Source organism: Vicia villosa, linkage group LG3 (assembly GCF_029867415.1).
Source record: "Vicia villosa cultivar HV-30 ecotype Madison, WI linkage group LG3, Vvil1.0, whole genome shotgun sequence".
Lineage (NCBI taxonomy): Eukaryota > Viridiplantae > Streptophyta > Magnoliopsida > Fabales > Fabaceae > Vicia > Vicia villosa.
In genome coordinates this window covers 10,152,057-10,165,250 of record NC_081182.1, presented here as the reverse complement: position 1 = coordinate 10,165,250, position 13,194 = coordinate 10,152,057, and the positions used below count along the sequence as shown (strand labels likewise).

The window sequence follows — 13,194 nt, the reverse complement described above, 5'->3', positions numbered from 1 at the left end:
CTTTCTTTTATGAGAAAAAATAATATGTCTTTTGTCAACCAATCACTATTATGTATCATATAAGTTATCCTGATATTTTTAAGTTAGTTGTATAACATGACTAATTGATGAATTTTTATTAAATGACAGTGTAAAACTATTTTATAATGTCAGTGCACTACTTTTAACGTCTTCTTTTATATTTTCATATAATTTGTATTAATGTAAACATGTTATTATTTATAAATAAATAATTTTTTTAAAGATATAAGTGTAAGGAAAAACCATAAGAAATAAAACAAAGAATAAAATCAATACAAATTTTATCACATGAGGAAAGATTTGTTCTACATAAAAACTAACTATAAAGTCCATCAAAATAGCATAACAAACAAATCATCCTAATTATTATTCTTTTTAAATAATACAATTTTTTTTATAAGTTGGAAAAAAACTTAATTGATAGAAAATTAAGGGTTTACTTTATTCCATTTTTATTCAATTATTTTAATAAATTCAAAATTACGAATATTTAAAATGGGAAGATGCTAAGAAGAAGAATAAAGAGAAGTGGGTTTGTTTTGCCTGAGTTTCGAAGTAAGTTCTAACCCATTCTCCACGATCATCTTCTCCAAAAACACACAAATCAATATTCTCTTCCACCTTACAAACACTCTTCAATTCATCAATTCCACCGCAATTAACCATGCATCAAGGAGATTATACCTCCGCTCCATACTACCAATTCCCTCACATGCAAAACCCCAACCCTACGCCACCGCCTCAATCCGATCCAATTCCCAACCACTACGCCTCCGCACCACCGTTCACCCCCAATTACGATTACCCAAACCCTGCCTATTCTCCATATCCTCCTCATAATCCCGATCCTGTTCCATCCTCAAACCCTAATTTCAATTCGCAATTCGACTCCAATCCTCCTTATCAACCACCACCGTCACAACAACCATATTATCCTCCGTATGATCAGCATCAAGCACCTCCGAATTATGCCCCTCCTAACCCTAACCCTAATCCCAATCCTATTCCGAATTCATCGTTATATAATCAGCCTCCGCCTCAGGCTCCGTATTCCCACATTCACACCGCGTCTTCTGTTCCTCCGATTCCGACTTACGAAAGCCAATACGAGAATCCGGTGAAATCCGATTACGGTGGTGGTGCTTATTTTGATGACAGATACGGAGGAAGTTTTAATAGGAGCCAGTCCGATTTAGGATCGGAATTATATGGTAAGCGTCACGATGGTGGTTTGTCTAGATATGAATCCGGTGGTGCTGGTGGTGGTTTGTCTAGATATGATTCCGTTGGTGGTGGTGGTGGTGGTGGTTTGTCTAGATATGATTCCGTTGGTGGTGGTGGTGGTGGTGGTGATGAAGGTTATGGAGATGGCGTGTATGCTTATCAAGGGGGGAAAGTGGAACCATATGGTGCGCGGGGTACGGGTTCTAAGTCTTCTACTTGGTCTTCCACGCCGTCGTTTGATGATTTTGGGAGACCGATTAGTTTTAATACTCCGAAGGAATCTTCGGTGGCTAGTAAGATTGTGAAAGCAGTTCCTAAGGTTGATACTCAGGAAGATGTGAAAAGTGGGGTGCAGAAGTTTCGTGTTAAGATGTTGGCTGAGAGTGGTGGTCAGAGTACAATGGATGTTCTATGCCAGGTATGAAGAGGATATTAACTAGGGGCATTTGTTTTGGTTGTGTGTTTTCTTTTGCTAGTTTTGCTTTCAATTGATCAATTCCAGTTATTTATTAAATTTTAAACTTTTGTGAGACTTTTAGGAGAACTTATGGAAACCAACTTATGACCTATAAGTTGACTATTTTATAGGTTATAGGAATAGCTTATCCATAAGCACTTAGTTAAGCTGTTTTCAAACATGGCATATATACATTAATGCAATCTGGCTATTTGTTGGATACCTGTGTGCAGTGTTATCGAATATCTGCCATGGCAGATATCAGTGGTGGTTTTTGGACTCGCCTCATTGGTAAATATAGGCCAATATCGTGGGTTTTTCTGCCATAATCCTCTATCACGGTGCCACAAAGCTGCCGGTATGGCATTATTTTGGCTCGTAATGGACCACCATTTGCAATTGACAAAACTGCCTGGGTGGACTGTGCTGCTTTTGTATTTGTATAAGTTGGTTTATTAATGCTGGATCTGGGTTTTTGACCTTGAGCAATAATAGAAGTAATTTTAGTCCATACAGATTTGATAATATGAAACCATAATAATTATGCTTGGCCTACTGGATTACTCTATTAGTGTAAACAAAGTAATAAGAGGAAAAGGCTTTGTCACGCCTTTGTTCGATTATTATTACTCATCTTGTCCACTAACTGTTCGGTGAATTTTATTAGAAACTTTTAGGTATCAGATGCAGACAATTTTTTTTTTTTGTGTGAAAAGAATGTTTGCATATCATTTGGTATTGCTGCTGGTTTGAATATACTTTTTTTAATGTCTGTTCTTTCAGGTTGGTTTGGACGGCCTTCGAATGCTAGATCCAAATACCAGTAGGACTTTGAGAATATATCCTCTTGAGAACATTACTAGATGTGATGTGAGCTTCTTGATTACTTTCATGTTACTTAATTGTATATGGGAGATTCATTTTCCTAATCAATCTCAATATAATGTTTTGTTTATTAAATATCGCAGAGATTCGATTCAACTACCTTTGCATTTTGGTCGAAGAGCCCTGTAGATATTGAGCCAAGACGAATCAGATTGCAGTCTAATAGTTACACTACAAACACACTTTTGGATACAGTGACTGCTGCAACCATACAGGTTTTCAAAGAATTTCATCCTTCTGTTATGACAATAGATTAGATACAGTTCATATTTGATATTTTTGATTTATTGGTTACAACATGTTTCATTTTAGTAAAAAATTCTGGAAAATATATTGTGCTCTGTTTGCCATGTTTGAGTAGCAATGAGATTGATTAATTGACTGGAACTACATGAAATCTGAATTATACTTCCTCTACTGTACTAATATGGCTCTGTTTGGATAAACAATTTATTTGTGTGTTTGTGTATATGCTTACATAAGATATATTTCTACGGCAAAAGATATAATTAATTTAATTTGTTTTTATATATGCTATAAGCTGTTTTCATAAGCTTTCTTTGGGAGTTAAAATGAGCTGAAAATAAGCATATGAAAACGCTTTCCCAAAACTTATGCTTGTTGATAATCTTAAATAAGCCAATACAAACAGGCCATATGTATGACAAAAGCAGGGCTATAGTGAGTTACATAAATGAACAAAAATAGGAAAAGTGCAGATTGCTATGAGAATGCTTGATTCTCTCCCTCCCTAAACCTTATATTCTTATATTCCACGCCCTTCACATTATCTTTTCTCTTCTGTAGCCTGATTTCCCCCCTTTATCCCTTCTCGTGCTTTCCATGCCTCTTACATTTCCTATCTCTTCTCTAACTGAATTCCTTCTCCCACTTGACCCCTTGCCGCGTAGGCATTTAATTAGGTCAAATCAAAACATTCCTAAGCAGTCTCGGGGTTCAGATCTCTGAATATCTTCGAACCTCTTCATAAAATACATCTCATATGGTGGTAGGGTTATCACAAATGGAAAGTGTTTCTTGAACATTTTTCCCTGTGATGCTCTATATGAAGACTGAATACCAACGAGTATAATTTATTATGTTTGATGTTACATATCTACCTCAAATTTTCTATCTAATTTGTCTCATGAAAATGTAATCCATTTTTGAGCATGTGAATTATCAATAAACGTTCTCTAGAAAAAACAAAACAATCCGGGGCTTCACTGTTGTTTACACTGAATCTACGCTGATGTAAGGATCACTAGACAAAATAGTCATTCCCGTGTAATAGTGTTGCCCATGTCTCATGATAAATTCATTGTTTTGGCTGCTGACCCTAGCAAGCCAAACAATGGAATATACTATTTAATTATGTTAATCACTTAATCACCAAAAAAATTAACACATTGTTTCATATTCTTTAAAAAGCTGCCAGTTTCTACTGGTGTCTCTTGCAATTGATTAAAATACTAATAACTTTTTGTCATTATTCCTGCCCAGTTCCTAATCCACTTAAATCACTTGTAGTTGTTTTGTTCTTGGGGTCTTTGGCTATTTATCAAATTCCCCCATGTTGTTATCAATGGTGACAACTGCTTGTTATACATGTCTTAATTACTCATTTTTTAATGCAGTTCAAGGAAATGGGTGGAAACAGGAGACCTGCTGAATCATTGAAAACAAATGAACAGTCTACTGAAAGAAAGAAAGGCCTTGGTGATTGGATGAATATGATTAAACCTGCCAATGAAGAGAAAGATCATTGGGTAACAATAGATGCAATTTGAGTTTATTCCCTCTTTCCCTAATTAAATGATCTTCAGGTTTTATCATTCAAACCATTTTCATTTTTACTAGAATGCAATTTGTAATTTTATTATCTTATGGTAGTTGATGGTGATTGTTCTAAACATGTGCAATAAGGCGGTCTTTAATATGGACCCACTCGAACAACAAACCACTATTTTACCCATTTTGAACTGTATTTTGCATTCTTTTTAACACCTCAATACTATGTTTTTATTGGTTTGCACAAATAAATGAAATAATTTAAATCAGATGTACCCAGTTTTAGCCACCTTTGAACCCCTAAAATCTTGCTCATATTAGGTGCCATCTTATTATCCAGTTAATTTATCTAATGTTAGCCTTCCTCTCTATTAACTCCTGGAAAATTTCTAAATGTCATGTAGTTTTTGTAAAAAATCATTGATCAACTGTGTTATCATAATTTAGTTTAACCTGGGTTCATTAGTTCTTATCATTATTGGACTCTTTACCCAGTTCTTTTCATGTACAGGTCCCAGATGAAGCAGTCACAAAATGCACCGCATGTGGCACTGATTTTGGGGCTTTTAACCGCAAGGTTTATTTTCTTGTTTCCTTTCTCATGCTATATTTTCTATGTTCTGTGTTGTGTTTCTAATGACAACGTCCTCTGCTTGTACCAGCATCACTGTAGGAACTGTGGTGATATTTTTTGCGACAAATGTACGCATGGTAGAATTGCTCTTACTGCTGAAGAGAATGCTCAGCCAGTACGAGTTTGCGACAGATGCATGGTATGTGTGACATTTTTTATTTGTTTCAGATATCATCTCTGGTCTACCATTTCCTTCATATAGTTTTTCCACTCCTTCTAGAATATTCTCTGCATATCATCCTATACCTCCTACCATGTCTGTTAGAGCACCTAGCTTACTGAGTTACATCAGTTTTTCTCTTGATCTCTTTGGAAATAATAGAAAAGAGGATAGTTTTTGAAAGTGTTTACTTGTGTAATTGCTGAGGTAGTAAGTTAGTACTGACATCAACTGTGATAACAGTTAGGAACTTTTTTTTGTCAAAAGGCATCTTCCTTTCCCCCCACACTCATTTTCTTTCCCCCCACACTCATTTTTGTTACTTATTTTTCAATAGATTTAGTGTGTCAATTATTCAAGCCGTGCTCTTAATTTTTTTATTATCTCACTGCACAGGCAGAAGTGACTCAGAGGCTGATCAGTGCCAAAGAATCATCAAGTAAACCTCTTTTGCAGAGTCACGAGGATCTTGCTCGGAAACTTCAGGTTTAATTTTGGGCATAGTTGAACAATTTGTGTCTAGTTTTTCTTGCCCATCGAAGGCTTTAAATTTATAATTATATCGGTAAATTTTACTTCTGTTGTGTATGCATATCTGATTTGTTTTATCGGTGAATGTCTTGGTAGGAGGAGCTGGAGAGAAATCGGAAGACATCAGGATCAGGTAACATTATCTAGGTTCAATTTTAGGAATCTGTTGTAATATTGCTCAAGATTTTGTATTCACATCTTTTCAAAGGATGTAGGTTTCAAGTATTCTGTTGTGTGGGCAATTTAGTTCAAATAGACAAGTTTTCATTTATTAAGATTTGCAAAATAATAGTTGTGGCTCAGTTATGAAATCTGATTTGTAGGTTCCAAGTCTGACGGAACTGGAAGACGGATGAAGGAAGTTGCATGTCCTATTTGCACTGTCCATCTGCAGGTTTGTATATATTGCTTATTTCCCCTGCTGATATTCTGCCTCAGTATGTATACATCATTTTCATTTTCCATTTTTGGCTTTGTTTTGGAATATTTGCAGGTTCAGGTACCTACCTCAGGTTCAGAGACCATCGAGTGTGGAGTTTGCCAGCATCCATTTCTTGTGAGTTCGTATTGAGAGTTCAAATAAATAACATGGATACGGAAGGCGTCTTTAAGTATCAAGTTCAAAAATCAATTATTTTACCTATCTATCAGCGCTTGCACATTAATGATTACCTATTGGGATTGCCTTATGTTTACTTGTTATCTTTGGGCTTGTTTTGTGACCATTTGTTACGTGCATCAATTTATTTTTGTCCTGTGAGCTTGGTATTTATATATTTTTAACTTTTCATCTTCTTGTGTCCTGTATAAAATAGAAGCTGAACTTTGATGTATATGTGAAATTCATTCCGGGCTTGAGTCAATATGATGAATTGTTAGTGCTGAATATAATTGTTTAGGCTGAAAATCAGATAACTTGTTATGTGTAGAGTCAACTGGTCAGCAATTATTTCTCACTCAAAGCAATGTTTTATATAATGTAATAACCGAATTTGGCTTTATGACTGAAATCATAATTTGCCTTTTTTTTTTTATAGTATGAAATTTGTGTAGATTTAAGCTCTGTTTGGCAAATCATTTTTGAGCTTATAACTTATAAGTTCATATGACAATAAAAGACATGTTTGTTAACGGTCTTTTCATCATGAATTTATAGTTTATTTTATTTACTAGTTTATAGTTTATTTTTTATTTTTCAGACGCTATTTCTTTTAGTTTATATCTTATTATTTTTTCTTTCATTTTTGTCTTTATTATTTTAAATATAATCTACTAATATCCAACACTTCAATTAATTTATTCACTAATTAAAATGTTAATTTTATCCAACACTTTAATTAACTTATCATTTAAAAAAACCATGAGTCTATCTAACACTTCAATTAATTTATAAGTAAATCGTCATTTTTATCCACCTTCATATTTTATTTTTTTTGCCATATAATATATAGGTATATCGCATAATCCTGAGAAGGGACTACACAATTGTATTTTTAATATTTTATTGTACTAGTTGCATATTCTTTTCAAAATAGGATTCCGTTCAGCTGGTTTTTGAAACTGTTTTAAATTGCTGTTATCGGCTTGGATTCAGCCATTTTAAGTTCAAAACTTCTTTCCTAAATGATCAACATATCTCCACCACTAGTTTTTGCCCTCCTAATTCCCCTTGTCCTTCAACATAGGGGTGTTCGCGGTGCGGTTTGGGCGGTTTTGAAGGAAAAAATCATCCGAATCGCAAAAGAAAAAATAGTGCGGTTTGGTTTGGTTCGGTTGGCTTTTAAAAAAAATCCGAATCAAACCAAATTAATGCGGTTTGGTTCGGTTCGGTTGGTTCGGTTTTTTAAAAATATTTTATTGAGCCATACATACACATATAGATGACAACATAATTTTGTATTTAGACATTCATACACTATCAAATAACAACAAAACTCGTCATATTTTGACAACAATTTTCCATTTAATATGTGAAAATTAAATTAGACAAAAGTGGAATATTAAACATAAAATAATAGCATAAAATAATATAAAAATTATTATAATGAAACAAAAAGTAGAAGAGACGAAAGATTAGTGAAGGTGAAAAAGAAAAAAAAAAGTGTTAGAGATTAGAGAAGAAGATGTGCGATAAAAACGAAACTGAAATACGAAACATTTACATAAAAATGAGAAGGTGAAAAAGAAAGAATATAAAACAGTAGAGATTATAGAAGAAGAGAGAAGATGTATGTGGCAAAGAATGTGCGATAATGTTATTAGAGATTTGAGAAGATCGGGACTGAAATTATATGTGTAAGAATGAGAAAATTGTTCGTAATCATAAGGCTAATGTATAATAGGTTTAAGTTTGGATTGGATGTGAGTTAAGTAAAATTTAGGTTGTAACATAATGCGGTTTGATTTGGTTTGGTTCGGTTTACAAAATACAAACCGCAAACCGAACCGAACCGTGCGGTTTTGTTAAAAAATGACCCAAACTAATCCGAACCAAATACGGTTTTTTGCGGTTTCGATTTGGTTTGGTTTGGTTTGCGGTTTTCTATTGGGTTGATTTGGTTTTGAACACCCCTACTTCAACACGCTTGCTATTAAAAGTGTATAAATCAAGTGATTGTTGGAATAAGAATAGGAATAAGGTAAATTCTTTGATATCCATGAGCTTAAGTTGGATATCAGTACTTTTAATATAAATTGTATTTTAATTTTAATTTATTTAAAAACAAAATAAATAAGTGATTTGATATTGAATTTTACTATTTAATTGGACGAAGATACATGTATCCAACTAAATTCAAGGGTAGCAGAGAGTTCACGTAAGAATAAAACATATATCAAAGAATGAAATTGTGATATATTTACATCGAATAAATAAGTTAAAAGATCATGTTAGGCGTTTATAATGCATAAAGTGTAAAATATATGTGTGTTTGGATTGGCGGTGAACAAAATTGATTCTAGTAGAATTGAGTTTGGTAGAATTGATTTTAGCAGAATTGAGTTTAGCAGAATTGATTTATGTTTGGATACATTTTTGTAAAAGTGAGTTGAATAATAAATTACAGTGTAAAAATCATCCAGAATCAATTCTGGAGGCAGAAGCTACAAATTCTAGCTTCAAGTAGAATCAATTCTGGAGACAGAATCAATTCTACTTTTGTCAAACCAAACATCTTAAAATTATCCAGAATTGATTCTACACCTCTAGAATTGCTTTTGGCTTATTCAAAAGCCAAACCAAACATGCACTAAATAGATTAAGGCACAAACAAAAGATATGAAACACACTACACCGTATTAGCACGTTTCAAACTCACGGCTACACAATGTTCCAGCCTCTCGTGCCATATACGCGTGCAGCACTTAGGTCTTCAGTTTGTTAGTTATGCCTTAGGCTAAAGAATCGTCGAATTAGATCAATATCGGGGCCAAAATTTAGTTTTGATATTAATTGCAAATTTATTTGAGAATCTCTTATCCCACTCTTTGGACTTTTTAGGTATCAATATCCATTGTTTTTGTAGAGGATGGTAGGAGAAGACTTTCAAAAACAAAAATTTTAAAAAATATAAAAAAATATTAAACATTTTAAAAAAAATGATTTTGTTTAAAATAATAAAAGAGTCATTATCATTGCTAAATTTTTAATTTTCAAAATACTATAACAACCTAAAAGATATTTGAAAAATTTATGTAAGCCATCAAAAACCCTCAATCAATACAATTGTTGAGTTTCCCCATTTTATAAGATTTTTAGTGTTATAAATAAAACCAAACCCTCCTACTTATAATCTTTCTATTCTTTTCACTCAATCCTTCATATTTTCCAAAGCGCTCTCATTCCTTCCCCCTTCAAACTCGCAAACAAAACCTAATGAAACCGACTTATACATAGGAGGGTTACACAGAAAGAATAAAATAAAAAATAGAAGAAAAAATTACAAGATACAAATCATAATCTCAAAAGCAATTTCAAATAATATTAAAAAAATATCAAAAGCTAATAAAAAAACTAAAAGCTCGTGCTATCAAATTGTTTCCAATTTTTTTTCATGTAAGTTTAAAAGGTAAAAACTACTCTATCTTATAAATCTTGGTTATTGAAAAAATCTAAGTTACACGTTGGTTAAGAATAAAGATTGAAAATCTTTTTATATAAATCTAAGTTACACGTTGGTTAAGAATAAAAATTGAAAATCTGTTTATATAAATGATCATCTCTCATCTTATAAGTTGCTTTTTGTATAAAAGAGTTAGATTTAATTTTAATTTTAATATGATATTAGAGTTTATCGATAAGATCTTGAGTGAATTCTCAAATCTCAAATTTCACTTTAAAGATAAATAGAGCTTAGAAAGACTTTATATAGAATGAATTCGCTTATCTTACAAGCCGATTTTATATGAATGAGTAAGACTTAATTTTAATTTTAAGTAAGGGTGACAAAACGGATTCAGTCCGCCAGACATGTCTGTTTCTCCCGTATTTTTTTATGGAGCGAATCAACATTTTTGATTCATACCTCGAATATGACTGTCTGCACCGTCTTTTTTCTACACACGCAAACGTTAACAATTTTTTTTTTTACAACTTTTAATTTTAAAAAGTGCAAGACCCACATATTCGTCTCATCCTCCCTCATTTTTTACAAGACAGTGTTTTAGGACCGCACCTTCAACTAAAACTAAAGATATTCTTCCATAATCTTTGTAAGCTTTTGTAAGAGATACCAAAACGGGGCGAACAACGCCACCATTAATTTTAATATTGATAAATATGCTCATACACTCTTTTGCAAAATAAAGAGATATAACCAAATATACGAAGGTGGTTGTGGAAGGTGGGTTGAATTCAAAGTTATTGTACGCTAATATTAAAGCTAGCAGGATATATCTGATTGTTGGGTGTCTTAAATATGCATGTCAGTGGTTGTTTGGTGCTATTCTCATAATTTACATATACGGAGAGGCAGAGACACAGACGAGTCAAAGACTAAAAACTTGAACTCGCCAAGGCAAGTAAGTCCCATTACATTGGAATTTTCTACATCCACCAATTAGGAGTGTGGTCACACATTTTTATGTGTGTATCGCATTCACTGTTTCCTCAATTTCTTATTCTCTGATTGTGGTGCACATAAAGGAAATCATTGTTTGTCAACCAATCAGCAATCAGTATAACTCTTTTATTTTCTTTGCCAAATATATATCTGTATAAGGTTGATGCCAGAATAAACTCTTAATTAAATGACCCAACTTATATTATTTAATATAAATTGACAACATGGGGCTAGTTGCTCTCATTGAAGGAAGTTCTTCAACAGCTGTATTTTGTCACATATAAAATATGCTTGTGTTGCTATTGTTGACAAAATTGAAAATGTGTCGGATAGGATTTTAGGCGGCAAAAATAAAGAGTTGAAATTTGTTAAATATGTAATCTTTAACAATGAGGAGGTAGCTAAAAGATGGAAAGATTTGGAGTAATACAGGGTCGACCAAAAGAAAGATAACAAAAACAAAAGTTGAATACATTCAAATTATACACGTCTAACATTTTAGTGAACGAGCCACCTCATTTTTCTCAAACATATTTTTGGGGATGCATTTCTGTAGTAACTTTTATTTGAAATCACTTAATTGCATATCTGTAATAACCTTTATTTGAAATTAATGAGTTTTACACTCAGTGAATTTTATGGAGATACATATTTGGACACGTTTTAATTCATATACCTCGTGCCAGAACCTTTCACATTCCTTCTTCATTTGTTACATTTTCACAGACCTTTTTCGAAGAGCTCTGAGCAAAATTCAAGTGTGTCATTTTTCAAACTTCAACACTACTTCAACTGTATTGCAATCAATCCTAGTAGATTTCATTCACACAACAACTCTCAATTAATAAGCATCTCATTTTTCTTTCTATTTTTGAGTTGTGATACACGTATTAGGTAAAATCGGTTGTTTAAAATACATTAGTTTGTAGTTACATCCAAAGTGGTTACTTTGTTTAAACATTTAAATTTTTGTGGGTGTTTAGGGCATCGTCTATATTTTCTTGAATTTAAGCTATGACACACTTTTACGGAATTTATTCTTTACAATTTTACGGAGATGCATCTCCGAATTTTTTCTGGATTTTGCTTTTCTATTTTACAGAGATGCATCCCCTAATTTTACTTGTCTTAATTTTAATATTGTTTTCTATTTTATATTATAGGAACAATAGCTGAAAATTAGAACAGGTTGAGGCATAGTCGTCTATCTCAACATGCGATTGTTCGTAGGGAGAGTACAGAGTGCTTGAGGCCACGAGTTATTGCTAGTTCTTTGACGCGAAGGCATCGACTTCACATGGTCGCTCATATCATCACTAGTGCAGAAAGTACTTTTTACATCGGGCGAAAATTACTTTTTACATCGGGCCTGAGCCCGATGTAAAACCAGGCGATGTAATAAGTCAGAGACATTTTACATCGGGCCAAGGACCGATGTGAAAAATTAACATACCACATCGGTTGAATTCAGATGTCTGATGTGAAAAATAATGCAATTTTTTTATAAAAAAATATATATGCCATATTTTACATCGGTTGTCATGTCCGTCCGATGTAATAGATAGTTTTTACATCGGTTTTCCACTTTGCCCGATGTAATAGATAAGTTTTTACATCAGTTTTCCATTTTGCCCGATGTAATATGTTTTCTGTTTTTAAGCGTATAATAGCTGTTTTTCCTATTTTAACCTGTAATTTTTTTTACCTAATTTTTCATATAAGGACCAAAGTTAGGTCGCTATTTTGCACATTTTTCCCACAGCACACAGACCACATTTAGATCACTATTTTCATATGTTTCTAACCAGTGAAGGATAAAATTTCATTGCACCAAATAGTTAAGAAGCATATATATGTTCTTCTAAATTTACAAAAGTATTAATCTAGCATACACAAGTGTACAAAATTATAAGAAAGTTTACAAACGGTGGACTACTACAAAATAACAAAACAACAAATATCCAACCATTTATGTCCTTTTTCGCGCACTTGAAATACCAACATGCATCCACGAGAAGATGAGTTGTAGCTCCTGAAGATAACACCAAAATCACATTTGCTGACAATAAACAATAACACCAATTAACATCAGCAGACAACACCAAAGTCAAGAAACACAAATCAGGTATATAGACAATTCCATATAACTCACTAGATAAAGCTTAAGCTTTATATAACTCAAAGAAACATTTTGCCCAACGAAGTCGTAAATCATACAAATCATCATGTCGTAATTCTATAGTGTCATCAAATACCTACAATACGTAAATTAAAGTTGCTTTGATTAAATGAAAATTAAAGCTAGCCTAATCTACTATATTGCCAACCTACTTTGTATCGAATTGAGTGAACAAAAATTGTCAAAATTCAATATCCAACCTACTTTGTGTGATTAGGTTGAATGGCATACTCTGTAGCCAAAGACAGATAA

General features: G+C 33.0%; 1 protein-coding gene across 1 annotated transcript; it reads left to right on the top strand.

The window, feature by feature from the left end:
• Positions 1-528: 528 nt before the first annotated feature.
• Positions 529-6,568, top strand: LOC131660265 (protein FREE1-like). The gene is made up of 10 exons (XM_058929474.1): positions 529-1,663; positions 2,486-2,572; positions 2,671-2,802; positions 4,225-4,356; positions 4,890-4,955; positions 5,041-5,151; positions 5,569-5,658; positions 5,800-5,836; positions 6,027-6,097; positions 6,197-6,568. Exons 1-10 carry the CDS (start codon positions 686-688, stop codon positions 6,272-6,274), a joined length of 1,782 nt encoding a protein of 593 aa, XP_058785457.1. The 5' UTR covers positions 529-685; the 3' UTR covers positions 6,275-6,568.
• The last annotated feature ends 6,626 nt before the right edge of the window (positions 6,569-13,194 follow it).

Bases quoted from the DNA above. Each gene is read 5' to 3' on its own strand.
- LOC131660265 (XM_058929474.1), top strand. From the start codon at position 686: ATGCATCAAGGAGATTATACCTCCGCTCCATACTACCAATTCCCTCAC. The intron at 4,956-5,040 runs GTTTATTTTCTT...TGCTTGTACCAG, and splicing joins TTGGGGCTTTTAACCGCAAG to CATCACTGTAGGAACTGTGG. The intron at 5,837-6,026 runs GTAACATTATCT...TCTGATTTGTAG, and splicing joins TCGGAAGACATCAGGATCAG to GTTCCAAGTCTGACGGAACT.